This window comes from Periophthalmus magnuspinnatus, chromosome 23, assembly GCF_009829125.3.
Source record: "Periophthalmus magnuspinnatus isolate fPerMag1 chromosome 23, fPerMag1.2.pri, whole genome shotgun sequence".
NCBI lineage: Eukaryota > Metazoa > Chordata > Actinopteri > Gobiiformes > Gobiidae > Periophthalmus > Periophthalmus magnuspinnatus.
In genome coordinates this window covers 18,337,057-18,351,729 of record NC_047148.1, presented here as the reverse complement: position 1 = coordinate 18,351,729, position 14,673 = coordinate 18,337,057, and the positions used below count along the sequence as shown (strand labels likewise).

Sequence of the window (14,673 nt, the reverse complement as noted above, 5' to 3'; positions counted from 1 at the left end):
TGTGAAACTAAAGCTTTATGAATAAATCACACATTTAACAGCTGAAGTGTTATAGGGGACTACTGCTGAAAAACTTGACCTGGTGAGGCCTTGAATTTCACATGACATAAAATGATGTAGTAAGATCTAGTCATGCACACACTGTAGACATAACACTACATTATAATAATACATGCTGGGGTTTTTTTTGTTTTTTTTTTTAAAAGAGAGAAGATGAGCGGACAATATTGTATCCACACCTTCAAACACTTGATTTTGGTGAAGTGATCGCACTACTGCAGTGTGTAGCAGGAGGGTAGACCTAGAGAACAGTGTACACTGAAGACAAGATCACTGAATAATGTAGTTGTTTTATTTGGTTATTTTTATACATTAGACAACTTCCTGTTCTTTTAATGGACATTTTTAGCCTACTATTTTCTACATTTGCTGTTTTCAATAACTACCATCAGCTTAAATGAGGACAAACACACCAGGTGTAAAAGCCAAAGATTTCTTTTGAGCTGAAAATAATAATTGAATCCAAAGTTGCCATTTCCTTCAAAGATCTTCATTATTATCATTTGCTTCCACAGCATCTGGAAAAGATAGAAAATAATTGTAACTGGAATATACATTACATATTCAATTTAAAATGTAAATCTATGAGAACAATTGCCCACCTTTACATAGTCTTTTATTAAGCAAAAGGGTCATCAAAAGCAAGTCCCAGAGCACCAGTGCTCTGTCCAAATGAAGGGTTTGGCTGAAAAACATTAAAAACAATTACAAATGTTGGCCAAAATTGTGTGTAGAGTATGTTAGGGAATAAGTAAAAAAAAAATAAAAGTACCACTGTTAAAACTGGTGCTATGGATGGACTTGATGCTGAAACCCCAAAAGCATCATCAAATATGTCCTGGTTGAGAGTTTGGGCTTGTGCAGGAGTATTTGCAGCTGGAGCAGAAAATGCGGCATCTAAAAAGCCCGGGTCCAAGCTTGGAGCAGGCACTGGAGTTGGTTTTGGTGTGCCTATGTAAATTGAAGTACAGTTTAGAGTTTGGTTATAAAACATTTTAATTTCTTGCACGGGGGTCTTACCATTAGCTGCTGCTGAGATCCGATTTATATCAAAGTCATCATGATCTGCTGCATCCTGAGCCACGCCCACTTTACTGGAGAAGTACTGCTCAAATGCACCTGCTTCTTTACTGTCGGGGACTGGTGCGATGTTTGACCCTTGTTCGCCTTTTCTTGCTGGAATGGCTGGGGGCTTGGCGATTTTGAAGTCTTTGAACATGTCCTTTCCCATCTTCTTTTCTTTATCTCCCAGAGGATCCAAAGCTGTGAAGGCATTGTTTTCTACCTTTGCAGGCTCTTTTACAGGTGGTCTAGGAGGGGGTCTAGCTGGACCTTGCTGGTCACCCATAGCAGAGAATGGCCCGGAGTGAAAAGGATTAGTGGAAGGTTGGCCCCACCCTGGACCAACAGGGGGCATCGTTGCACTAGGTTGACCCCAAGCAAGGTGAGGTGGAGATAAAGGTGGATTAAACTGAGCTGGCATTTGTGGGCCCCACGCAGATGGGGGTATAGGTAACCCACCAAAGGCAGATGGCTGCGGATAAACAGGCCTGGGAGCACCAGGCATCACCCCGGGCATGTTTAAGATGGAAGTTGTGGTGTTGGGGGCTCCCCACACTGGTGCAGCAGTGACATTTGAAGGAGGCGGACCTAACTGAAGATTTCCTACAGCAACAACAAAAAATTAAAAATCTAGATATATAGATAGATAGATATGTGTGTGCACAAATAAGTTACCTAAAGCAGCTAAAGATGATGGATTGGAGTTTGCAGAGGTACTGTTAAAGAGGTCACCTGCAGCAGATGATCCTTCAGACTGACCAGTACCAGAAAACAGATCTGCTCCAAAAAGGTCACTTGATGTAGACTACTCAGAAAATAATAACCATTAGAAGCAGATAGTACCAAAGATAAAACAAAGGGTATTTATGATATAAATAAAACCATCTTCATGCATGTGCTTTCAAATGCATTGCTTCGTATACATGAAACATAAAGTACAGACATGCCAGAAGAAGAGTTATGAGGTTACAGTGCAGCAGACATGCAAGAGGAAAAGGTTCAACCTCATCCAAAATAAAGATAACACCTGAGTGTAAAGTAGAGGTCACCAACCTAAAGTCCCACATACTCTGACAACCATGTTCCCTGAGAGTTTATGATAAGCCAAAATGCAAACCACATGCAGCATCCCAAATGTGCTACTTAAAAGACTGAAGTTTCACCTTTGTGCTTCTTCTTCGTCCAGTCTTAAAGCTTTGGGGAGGTGGACTAATCACAATGGAATCTTTGCTATAATATGGCCTATTGTTTTGAGACTTTCTATCACTTGTGTCGTTTAATGATGTGGAATTTTCCAAAGCGTTTTCAAAAAATGGGTTACTAGATGTAAAAGATGAGTCCAAATGATTTCCGTCCATTATGGTATTTGTGCCGTCTTCTGATATTTTACCACCTAGAGGCCAGTAACCATGGTTGATAGCAAGGATCATAGTTTTACTGGATAACTCATTTATTTGAGTAAGCTGTTCAGAGTCCACATTTAAAACATTGTTACTGACTGTATTAACAACGCTGCCAGCAGTTTTGTTTAAGCAGTAGTTAGTGTCCATGGGGTGCTTTGAGATATTCTGGGGGGGTGATTTTGAAAGTGGGTCATCTCTAAAAGGATCATTATCGGGGGTTGGAAAATAACCTAATTTTTCTGAAAATGTTTTGACTGTTTTATGGTTAAGGGCACAGGATGTAACAGAGGACGTTCCATTTATATGATTCTGATTGCAGTCAACATCAGCAGAAAAATCCAGCAACAGAATGTCATTAGCTTCCTGCTTAACACGAAAGCAGAAAAGAAAAGGAACCATAGATCAGTTTACATAAAAATGACAAAAAGTGTGAAATATGAAATATAAATCACATGGTAAAGAGATAGTTCTTTAACAATACAAGTAAGTGCTGTTTAAGAACTAAAGTCAAATAGATTTCGACATACAAAAGTAGCATTATTGTAGGCTTACATAAGTGGAACATTAAGTGGTATAACTAATCTGGCAGAGATTTTAAGTAAATGTGGTAAAATGTGTGGCTTTTTACACATTTATTTAATCAACTTAAACCAAATACTTACATTTGGAGCCTGGATGTCTGGTGGGGTTGTTATGTCTCCAAAAAGGTCAGGCTGCTCAATTGGCTGATGGTAAAATGAGACAAAACTTACCAATATATATCAAACAAGAGCAACAATTCATGTCATTTAAAATAATGATCAATTCCCACTTGGTCTGTTTTCCCCACATCCGTTTTTAACAAGGCGTCTTCTCCATTCTAAAAGCAACATTTTAAAAAGTTATTCTTTGCTGCAACTAAAACAAAACACAGTCTCATTTTATAAAACTTATACCTCAACTACTGCGCTGCCATTTTCTCCCTGGAAACAGACGCAGACTGTTAATGGCTTTACTTATGGGTTTTTTCACATCATTTCAATGGAATGCCTGAAGCTGTGATTCATTGACAGAGCACAGAGGGGCACTGTTGGGTTTTCGTGCTGCATACAGTGTACCTTGTTGCTGCTTCAGGAGCAGTGAGGTAATGTCTTCGAAAGGAAATTGTTCTCTCAGAGAGGCCTTATAAAATCTGTGCCAAACCCTTTACCTTTATGCCTTTCTGCGCAGCCTCTGCCTCTTTCTTTCTCATGTTGAAGATGACCTGAAATAAATCTTTTAGGTCGATGACAAGTGGTTCAGCCTGTATTAAGACAAAAGAATAGTTTTGGGTTTTTTTCTAAATAAACTGTATGTGTTGACTTTACCTCATGTATAAATTTACCTGCTGTGCCGTTTTTATTGCATAAAACTGATGCTGCCCCTCAACTCCACAGACATAGCCAAACGCTCTATTGTCTGTCACATCTCTGGCTATGAAGGAGATCTTGTTTACCGCATGCTCATGCTCAATCACCTGAACAGAATAAGGGTATAACATTGATATTTAATGCAAACTGACAATAAAAACAGATTAACATTCAGAAATATTAATGAATGAAACATACTCCAGACTTCTCATCAATAATCTTCATGCCTGCCATCGAAATGTTGACCCAAATTCTTTGTTTGTGTTTACCTTGGGAACGAGCCGCAACTGCAATGCCCTAAAGAGAATAACCTGGATTATGTCTGAATGCAGTTAATGTACACAACTGAATCATCATTTGTCTTCATTTCATACATTCATTAATTAAATGTCCTGTTTTGATTTTTGTTTTACCTTCAGCTTCATCATTGAATCCTGGCACATCTTGTCTCCTCTTGCCTCTGGGACATCATCAATACCAATGAGCTTGGCTTTGTACCTCACACCATCCCCTTGAAACCGGGCCAGTAGGTATTCGTCTGTCTTCTCTGGAACTGACAAAAATCTAATAAAAAAATCGTATCGTGCCAATATGAGGGAAACATCTTGGTTTTCTTTTGTCACATTTCCCAGTCCTCCTTCTAATGATCTAATACGTTACCTTTCTTTTTCTCTTTCTTGAATGGGACCTTGGATGGAGTTGTTGGTGTAGTGGGAGGAGTGGTGGAGCTTGGACTTGTTGTATCTGTTTGGACAGGCGGGCCATTTTCCACTTCTGCAGACATTGTTGTGGAGAGAAGCTCAAGTGGACAAATGAACAGCCAGAGGTCAGCGTCTTCAGGCCAGAGGTCAAACTCTTAACACCCACACATGCTTTGTTTTATGCCTCTGAAAAAGAGAAAGAGGTTAAGGTGGACTAAAATAATTTAAACTTAAAGCATATAATGAAGGATACTTAAGGATGTTGTGGAATAAGAGCACATTCCTTAAAAAGCATAATAATAATAATACTGCTTAGACTCTCTTAAACTTTTAAACTATAAAGTCAGATTATCTACGCTCATACAGTGCAATCCCAGTGGCCTTGTGAGTTTAAGAAAATCAACAAGTCTAAAACTACAGGCATCTCTATCCTTATGCCAGACACAAGGAAACTGACTGACTGTGTGCAATATCATCTACAAATCCGTCCAAAATAATAATCCAGCCACAGTGATTTCTTCCCATGCATACCAAACAATAGCTGGTTAGAGGAGGCTGTCTTTGACTTATCATTAAATCCGTCTGGTATGTCATTTCGCAGAAGGAAATTGAGGCCTTGTCCATACTGAGACAAAAGATGCTTATGTTTACAGAGGATTTCCACTGCTATCATGTTAACACAGGTAGGAGAAGGTAAGAACTTTTGTCCTGCACTAAAACAATAAACCTTAGAGACAGGGACAAGGGGGCAGTCTCTGTTTTATAGTTTGACAAAACTGATGAATTTGCACAAATGACACATGATTTAGTTTGACCAATAACTAACTGTGTCAGCGTCCTGAAAAGACTAATAAAAAGGGTAAATTTTCAACTTAATGCGGTTAATTTTTTACTTTTGTAACAATGTATATGGCACAGTTATGATGACAAGCATTAAAAACATCACTGGCTGACAAACCCACCATCACAACAACAGCACAGAAAAGTGCTGAATTCATATTTTGTCGAGGCAAAAGACTCTATGCAAACAGACATGTCACAATCCTCAGGAAGCCTAAACTACTGAACATCTGGAGGAAATCACAGAATGAGTCAGTCTGCAGACAGAGTGAATGAGATGGTGAAATACCACAGGCCCAGTACAACTGTGCATTCACTTTCAAACTAAAGTGGACACACTGTGGATACACTGGGGGTTTAAAAGGGGGAAAGGGTCACGTAAAACATTATGGCAAATACAAAGTACATATTCATAAACTTTTGTATGCAATTTTGGATCAATTCCAGACGCTCCAAGCCTTTTTCTGCGCAGGACGAGTGCGGCCAATTAAACGATGGCATAAGCGTTTTTGTTTGAGTCAGGTCCCCAATTAATGAAATTTACAGCACAGAAACTTACCTGAAAACCCAACAGGGAAAACGCAGCACAACAGGTTAGATAGTTTCTCTCTAAGGCTCCTGGTGTAGAAAATGACGGCGATGCAAACGCAGCAGAGTAAAGAAGTCCAGCAGTCAGATGTTTTCCGCTGAAAGCAGAAGACAGAGCGAGAGGCTGCTTCAAACTCCCACTTTAACCCCTGAGTGTCTGCCTGACAGCGAGCGTGGCCCTCATCATGCAAGGGACGAGGAGGCGGGGCTTCCCGGATTCGGGCAACTCTGCAACAGGCTCCTCAGTGAGAGTCTGCTCTTGAGAGAGTCTGCTCTGTGAGAGTCTGCTCTGCAACAGGCTCCTCTGCGAGAGTCTGCTCTGAGAGAGTCTGCTCTGCAACCAAGGTCAAACCAGCCGATATTATTGACTTTGCTCCTGCTCTTTCCAAATCCTCAGTGAGCATCATGTAAAAGGAACAAGAAGATACTTTGTGTCAAAAATGTGCTTTCTGGGTAAAAGACAAAGATGATTTGACTTCTGATCCTGAATTAACCTACATTTTGAGGAAGAAATATACTGCACTGGAGTCACTGTAAACTGTTCACTGCATATGCAGTGAACCAGTGTCTTTGTTTTAAATAGCAGTTCATTTTAAGTTCACTTAAAATGTTGGCATTAGAAATATACATAAATATCCATAGTCCTTCTCTTTGGGATTACTGTTTTTTTGAATTGCTTAATATTAGAAAATTCTAGAGAAACAGTGTCCACTGCACAAACAACAGAAACGGAAAATTTCCTGTTGCTAACAAAGCACATTTTTGACAAGGCCTCGTTCATTTACTGAAAGCTCATGGAGTCACCAGCTTCTTGATCAGAGTGTTGTCATGTTATAGAGTGATTCATATGGGTCATGTGTGAAATCTGATCCAGTGTTAGAAATGTAGCTAGTAATCGAAAACATAAAATAATGCACAAAATCTAGTATTTTTGTGGTAGATCACAAACATTTGAAGAAAATAAAACACAAATGTTCAAATCACTTAATATTGTCAACAAAACATGATACTACACTCAATGCAGTACAGTCTGCTCTGTAGGATTTTGAAAAGGCACAATTTGCAATATTATACTATTTAAATTATTTTGTATATTACGCAATGTGCAGTATTATACAAATAATTGTTGTTATGGCAACATATTCTGGATTGTTCTGACAGTACACATGTTGTAATAGTAAGCCTATACTGTAGTTTTTAGTTTGAGAGTAGAGGGATTAGAAAATGACAGAGGAAGGACGTCCTTCCTGGCTTTGTGTCTTTTTTTCTGCTGACAGAAGCTTTTAAACCTTTCTAATTATTTCTTTCACATACAGTAAATGTAAACATTTGATTTGTGTCACAACAGTAGAGTTGAATTAAATATCACTCTAAATGTAAATGTCTAAATGTGTCATTTTAAAGACAGGCCTCGAACAATTAGAGAACTAATAACTCCACAGTATTCTAGGCATGTTTATATGATGAGTGGCAGGGTGTTGCATTCTGAATCAAATATACACAAACATACACAATATATAAATATATAGGCCCGTAATATCATCTATAGAGATCCACTGATATGTTTTTTTGTTGTTTTTTTACAGATTTTTTGAATCCAGAGAAACCGATGGCTGATTTTGATCATTTTCCTCAAATTATTCAATTTGAATTTAGTACCAACTCATCCACAACCTTTTTTTTACTACAAACTGGTTTAGAGAGCTGTGCAGTCACATTTTTTTCCAGTACCTCCTTTGTACTAAAGTGTTCAAATAAAGCTTCATGCATAATGTTTAGGCGGCTGGTTGGGCCAGACAGAACATCGGCCTCTGCTACAGGCTGATATTCAAATGAGGCTTATATTCAGTGCAAATATCAGCCTGATATATCGACCAACCAATATATCTCTAATCATTTATATTATGTTATACACTTTTATTGAATGACATTAAACACAGAGGTATGTCTCTAAATTGTCAGTATGGTGCTGTATTTAATTGAACCTTATATATGTTAAGATTACATTTGTGTGAAATGTGTCAGTTACAGTGAAGTAAGCAATAGTCCATCCCAGTTTGAACCCCTTGTGAAAACAGGAAGTCTTTTTAGTAAAAGCCAAGCACCTTATCACTCTGGTTTCCTGAAAGCCAGGAGGAAGCTGTTGGACCCCATAAAAGTGATGACTTCTGCACATAGTTGTGCTTCTCCAACAGGCCATGACCACAAGACTACCCTACTACCCTCCTTACAGGCTGCATCATGGTTTGAGTAATGAGTCCGTGAAACTGCAAAAGTCAAAAGTGGAGGGTTGGTTAATGTTATGTTATTTCCAAAAAATTATTGTTGTTGTGTATTTGTTGTTCCAACAGACGACAAAGACAATAAGCATTACTCAAAGACTAGATTCACAGATACCTTGTACAAGAAGCGGTGTGCAGGCCCCTCCTCGGGATTCTCACTCAGCAAAGAGAGAAAGAGCTGGAACGTGGTGGGCAGAAGGGCAGCCCACTGGACTCTGCACCAGACTGTAGAGGCGCTGAGCCGCCCCTTCAGCAGCAGACACCCTGAGAGTAAGAGGAGTGCTACAGCAAATAGTGCACCAGATCATTATGATTTATCTTACTAAACACATGCTGCTATTATTGCATCATTTTAAAATGACTTAGAAGCCTTCCAACAACAATTACCGCACTTGTGTCTACATTACATGTGCGTGCTATTCACCCTAAAAAGCCCAAGTCATTTTGAAGAACAAAACATGCAGAATCAGCAAGACTTCCCAAATCACATGACAGACTATAGAACAACAGTGTAAACAGTATTCTCGTAGCACGTCTCCATTTAATAAACAATTAATGGAGCTGTCAGACTTGCTTTGCGGGAGAGGGACAATTCTATCGCATTTTTTTTTGTCTCTAAAGTTTACTGTAATGTTTATGAAGGGTTGCAATGCATTAGTACTATTCCAAGGATTATGTCACTGTTTCCATCTAGAGGACATACATAGTAATGCAACTGCCCATAAAACACACAGGCTACTGCAGAAGGTCACAACAGCGTTCCATAATAAAACATTTTAGTCAATAGATTATATATAAATAGATCATTTTATGTGTAAAAATCTAAACAAATCCTTGTATAAGCCATCAAAATCTTTTAAATACGACCTTGGAAATTGGTGTTTGTAGGTGCTACTTTAAAGCCTGATCTTTATGTCCCTGTATGAGAAAGATGCAATTAAAGAAAATTCAATGAAATAATAAAACATCTTTGAGTGCAGATCTGACAAATTTGTTCATTTGTTTTCATATAGAATCATACATGCTGAGAGAGCAAAGGAACCAAAACATAAATAAATAAAAGTCTCACCTTAGACACAGAGAATAATGTTTGATTGATTGATTGAAGTAGGCTGTCAGAAATGGTGACACGTGTAGATTGTGCAGATATTAAGTTAAGTTTACTTGATTTTGTTAGATTATCTCAATATTACAGACTACAGGTAAAGTTTATGTAACTTGGGAGTAATTTTAATGCAAGTTTGGTTCACAGTTTTGCTGAGTTAGAGAGTTTGGCCTGTCATAATAAACACTCAATACATGATGATGGATCTATTCCTTTAGGGAGTCAGTGTTGATCATAGGTGCTTTTTCTCTGTAATACTGGGGAATGTTTTGTCATGTTTCTGTACTATGATTAGATTTGACTGTAGAGAGTTGAAAAAGTAGTGTTTTATTTATTTTTATTCATTTATTTATTGCAGCTCCTGTTCATTGTCAGTACTGTACATATCGAATGTTTTTTGGGGGTAACTCCTGCTTTAGGCTGATCGTGTCAGTGGCACAATGACATTCAGTATTATCATATTTTCTCCGCAGTATATTGTGACAGGCCTAGGTGCATTTTGTTTCCCAACTTGAAGCTTTTTTTGGGTTTAACGTGTGATGTAATCTTTACAGTGCTCTGTTTTTTATTTAACTGTCTTGCACAATTTATCAGCGAGGATACACTTTGTGAATGATCAACATTTGCTAAAGAAGGCTTCAAATATATATTTTTTTATTCTGTTTACTTTCCCCCGTCTTTTTAATTTAAGGACTCAGTTCTGGAAATATGTCAGGGCTTTACTGGCACTGAAATCAATTATGTAAATAGTAACGCAACTCAAATCTTTTTCATGTATAATCATTGATGAACGAGCAATGGGAGGAAGATAAAAGCAACAAGCACAGACAGTGCATCACCACACAGAATCACACAGACCTACTTCAACATGAGGACTGCTCTGCAGCTTGGCCTCTGTGGCCTCTGTCTCACACTGTGTCTGTTTGAAGGAAGAACGTATGTATTTCCTGTTTTATGAAGTCATAAGTCATGGATTTAGGTTAAGCCTGTTTGCCTGTTGTTTATGGCATTTCCTGATATTTTCAGGGTAGATTTACCGGATCCTCCTCCTGTAAACTGTGTCTGGGGCCGGTGGTCTGAGTGGGGTAACTGTGATCCTTGTTCAAAAACACGAGTAAGTATTCTTCATCATAAACCTGCCTGACAAAAACATTTTTACAATTGTAATTTTTGACATTTTATGGGTAAAATGGCCAAATTGCTCATATTGGGACATATAATTCTGGAAAACATGTAGTTAAGGTCAAGTTTAAATGTTTTGGTTCATTCTTTATCCTTTTTGGTTATATGATATATTTTTTGTAAACTAAATTGGGATAATATGTCAAAATTCTAATTTTGTCTATTAAAGCAATAATTACAAAATCCGTTTGTAAAACTTGTCTAAATATTTGACCAAGATTGGAAAAGTATGTGTGTTACTTTACAGAGCGCCCTTTGTGTCCCTATGTCTGTGTAGACCCTCAGTCGTCCAGGTCTGATCCATAGCACATGAAGTTCAAATCTGTCAACTGGACAAAGAGTTGACAGATAATGACAGATTTGAACTTCGTCGTTTCCTTTGTGTCCCTTTTTTAGAAAAATGCATTTTTAGAACTTGCGTTACATTTAAACTGACCTCGTATCGCATACATTGTTTTCCTAAAAATGGAAAACAATGTATCCGACCTTAACTTGAAATGGACCTAAAACCCTGATGTTAACACCAGAGGCGCTCCAGGACCGTAGAGGTGTTTGGGCAGTTTGGAGGTCTACCCTGCAAAGGCTCTTTGGGGGAGAGAGAGGCCTGTGAGACAAGTCAACCATGTGTCCCGCCACCAGCTCCGGCTTGTTCTCAAAGCGACTTCATGTGCGAATCAGGTAAAATGTTTTCTCTGAAGCCTTTTGTGTTGTTAACATAGTTGTATCAGCTATTCCATATCTACTCATAGTATGTAAAAGTAAAAATGAGTTAAACTACAACTGCTACAAGGTTTAAAATAATTGTTCCCACAGATATTCAATAACATATTCATATTTAACATAAACTTCATCTTCAACGCTGGGGCTGCTGACCAAATGTTGTAGTTTTTTGTTTTTCTTTTATGGGGTTAACAGCTTTCTGGCCTTGGAAATCAAATACCTGAATTCAGAAAGCTACTCGTTTCAGTTCATTGGGATAGATGTAAATTAAATTATACACAATTAAATGACAAAACGTGTCAACATGAATGTCATTTCCATTTCTGACCAGGCCAGTGTATCAAAATGAGGCTTAAATGCAATGGGGATTTGGACTGTGAAGATGGGACTGATGAGGATTGTGAACCAGTGCGTAAACCATGTGGTGTTCTTGATCTGATTAATAGTGAGCATGGCAGGAGAGCAGGATATGGGTAAGGATAATTCATATGATTAAGTATTCATATTATTTTTCATATTAATATTAATTTAATATCGTTTGCCAGTTAAAATGTAATTCTTTGATCGTGTCTTTGCAACAGGATCAATCCCTTAAGTACAGATCCCAGACAAAACCCGTTTAACAATGACTTTTTTAATGGGAGGTGTGAGAGAGTGAGAAACCCAACCTCTGGAATATATGACAGGATTCCTTGGAACCTTGGAGTCCTTAACTATCAGGTCTAGAGTGTTCTTTTATCCCTTTGTGCCAGTTGTGTTTGTATACATGGCTAAATGTCCTATATTGCTTTTCCCAAGACTGTGGTCAAAGAGACGGTTTCCAGGGAGATTTATGAAGATTCACAAACTCTCCTCACAGAAATACTCAGAGAAATGTCCAATAAACTTCACGTTCAATTATCCTTCAAATTTACACCCAGTGAACCTTCCACTTCGGCTGGGAGTGGAACTGAGAGTGGAGCTGGGAGTGGAGCTGCAGGTTCAAGTATAAGTGGAGGCCTAAGCTTTGATCCACAAATCGAGAAGAAAAATATGGTTAAGGAACTGTCGGAGTACAAAACCATAAAGGTAATAGTAGACTGACTCATTGTCCACAGGGCTATGGAACTTAAACTGTATGTCTTCTGTCTTTCCCCTGTAGAACAAGAGCTTCATCCGTGTTAAGGGAGCCATACAGCTCAGCACATACAGGATGCGTTCTAATGGTCTTATTGTCGCCATGGGTTTTGTGGAGGATCTTAAAAGACTTCCACTAGAATATGAAAAGAGTATATATTTCTCCTTCATTGAGGACTATGGAACACACTACACCAAAAATGGAAGACATGGTGGTCAATATGATCTTGTCTATGTTCTCAATCAGGACACCATCGAGAAGAAAAGTACGAGTGCTTCAGAAGTAGTAGTGCTACATCATAGTAGTAGTTATTTGTTTTATATTTGTACTTTTTTGCTTACAGAAATAACAGAAAGAACATTGCAAGAATGTGTCAAACTAGGACTCTCTGCCAATATTGGCAATGGCAATATTGATGCATCAGGAAACTTTAATACAGACAATTGTAAAACATTTACTAACAAGACTGAAGGTGTGTCCATCTCTTTAATAATGACTTTGATAACTGCAGTGGTGACTTACACTTGCATATTATGCACAATGTGAGCTAATAATTCTTCTCATTTACCACAGATGGAAAAGCTGGTAAAGCTGCGGTAGACACAGTGGTATCTGCCATTTATGGAGGCAGTGCGGAAGCTGCTGCTGCCATAAAGGCCATCCTAAACAAAGAGGGGATCCTGGATATGATGACCTTTCAGAACTGGGCTAGGTCAATTGGGGACGAGCCCATACTCCTTGAGAGTGATGTATGGACATTTGTAATTCAGAATACAATTACACACTTGTGTTTTTTATTATTAATGTGTTTTAATCTGACAGCCAGAGCCTATCTACACACTGGTACCACTGGATCTGCCCAATGCTAATACCTTAATAGCCAACATAAAGAGAGGGTTAACCGAGTATGTGGCAGAGTACAGTCCGTGTAAGTGTAAGCCCTGTCAAAATGGAGGCACCCCTGCATTGATAGAAGGAGAGTGTCAGTGCCTGTGTCCTCCTTCCTATGGAGGCCTGGCCTGCCAAAATTACAAAGTCCAATCTAAGAACGTCCGTAAGTAAGAAAAGATTTAAACAGTGCAACAAGCTTTTTTGAGTGTTCTGACTTTGACAATCTTTCAGAGGACATACCCATTGTGGACCAGATTGGGAACTGGGGGTGCTGGTCAGCCTACACTCAATGTGCAGCTGGGAAACGCAGTAGAACCCGCACCTGCAACAAAGAAGGCCTCCAGAATGCATATTGTGTTGGAGAAAGTAGAGCCGAGGAGTACTGCTGAGAATTATGAAATACTTTAATTTATAATAAAAAGTAAACAGAAGGAAGGACTTACAAAACAGAATTAAAACGCCACAATACAACAATGATGAATTCATATATTGAACTGTAAATGGATCTAATTATGTGAAGGTCTGAAGATACTGAAGAGCTAAATTCTGACTTAGAGTTTAGTTTGTTTTGTGTATATCTTCGCATAAGATTATTAGAAGTGCACCTATTTTTGCAGCGGTCAAGGCTGCGTGAGCAGAGTTAGGACCATGTAGGTACAGGGCAGCAGGTACAGAGACTGAGTGATTTGTGATGGTGTTGCAGATGAAAACACTTGTTGATTTTTTCCAGTTGCTACAGCAATAAAGTGTTAGTCAGAGCTGGCGATAATTAATTATGTGGAAATCATTTGTTTAAATCAGCTACTATCAGTTGTTTGTATTGTGAGAGTGAACTCACTTGTGAGCACCATGAAAACACCATTAAAAATTAAACTTTTAAGCAGTTTTTATTTTTATTAATAATAATGAATGATAATACAGTCTTACATAGTGTTTTTTTCCACAGGCTTAAAGTCTCTTTACAATTTCATGCATTATTCATTCAGTCCATACTCGATGGTGGTAAACTGCATTTGTATCCACAACTGCCCCGGTGTAGACTGACGGAAGCAAGGTTGGGGGCCAATTTGCCTCTCCAAACACCACAGACACTCATGCACACATCACAAACATGCTTGCCTAAGGACACAACAATAGTTTTTGCCTCACCCACCTGATATACCCAGCAGTCTCCCATAGTCCTGACCAGGCCCAGCCCTCCTTCTGAGATCTGACGAGACCAGGCTTTGACAAGGAGGTTTGTCCAAATTATTTATTAATTTGTCTATTTATGCATTTACTTGCATTTATTTATTCATAAAACATTGATTGTTCTAAAGTAAAAAAGCAGCACA

General features: G+C 38.5%; 2 protein-coding genes across 3 annotated transcripts; one reads left to right on the top strand and one right to left on the bottom strand.

Moving 5' to 3' along the window:
* Window positions 1–331: 331 nt before the first annotated feature.
* dab2 (DAB adaptor protein 2) lies at window positions 332–6,208 on the bottom strand. 2 transcript variants are annotated; one of them, XM_033989731.2, is made up of 15 exons: window positions 6,014–6,208; window positions 4,574–4,800; window positions 4,327–4,466; window positions 4,112–4,210; window positions 3,889–4,020; window positions 3,715–3,807; window positions 3,461–3,487; window positions 3,337–3,384; window positions 3,188–3,250; window positions 2,286–2,888; window positions 1,798–1,927; window positions 1,081–1,725; window positions 833–1,011; window positions 663–745; window positions 332–578 (listed from the first exon to the last, which is right to left on the bottom strand). In XM_033989731.2, the coding sequence occupies exons 2-14, from the start codon at window positions 4,695–4,697 to the stop codon at window positions 680–682; spliced, it is 2,349 nt and encodes a 782-aa protein (XP_033845622.1). In that variant the 5' UTR covers window positions 4,698–4,800; window positions 6,014–6,208; the 3' UTR covers window positions 332–578; window positions 663–679. The 2 variants fall into 2 exon arrangements, with proteins under 2 accessions (XP_033845622.1, XP_033845623.1); XM_033989732.2 differs by lacking the exon at window positions 2,286–2,888 and having other exon boundaries at window positions 6,014–6,202.
* Window positions 6,209–10,272: 4,064 nt separating this feature from the next.
* Window positions 10,273–13,770, top strand: c9 (complement component 9). Its single transcript, XM_033989736.2, has 11 exons — window positions 10,273–10,365; window positions 10,456–10,543; window positions 11,139–11,289; window positions 11,663–11,804; window positions 11,913–12,051; window positions 12,130–12,399; window positions 12,473–12,713; window positions 12,792–12,920; window positions 13,022–13,197; window positions 13,271–13,502; window positions 13,571–13,770. The coding sequence occupies exons 1-11, from the start codon at window positions 10,298–10,300 to the stop codon at window positions 13,726–13,728; spliced, it is 1,794 nt and encodes a 597-aa protein (XP_033845627.1). The 5' UTR covers window positions 10,273–10,297; the 3' UTR covers window positions 13,729–13,770.
* Window positions 13,771–14,673: the final 903 nt, after the last annotated feature.

Coding starts and splice junctions, on each gene's coding strand:
- c9 (XM_033989736.2), top strand. CDS start 10,298: ATGAGGACTGCTCTGCAGCTTGGCCTCTGTGGCCTCTGTCTCACACTG. Junction 12,052..12,129: donor TTGGAGTCCTTAACTATCAG/GTCTAGAGTGTT, acceptor GCTTTTCCCAAG/ACTGTGGTCAAAGAGACGGT. Junction 12,400..12,472: donor CGGAGTACAAAACCATAAAG/GTAATAGTAGAC, acceptor TTTCCCCTGTAG/AACAAGAGCTTCATCCGTGT.
- dab2 (XM_033989731.2), bottom strand. CDS start 4,697: ATGTCTGCAGAAGTGGAAAATGGCCCGCCTGTCCAAACAGATACAACA. Junction 4,467..4,573: donor CAAGAAAGAGAAAAAGAAAG/GTAACGTATTAG, acceptor GATTTTTGTCAG/TTCCAGAGAAGACAGACGAA. Junction 1,726..1,797: donor ATCATCTTTAGCTGCTTTAG/GTAACTTATTTG, acceptor TTGTTGCTGTAG/GAAATCTTCAGTTAGGTCCG.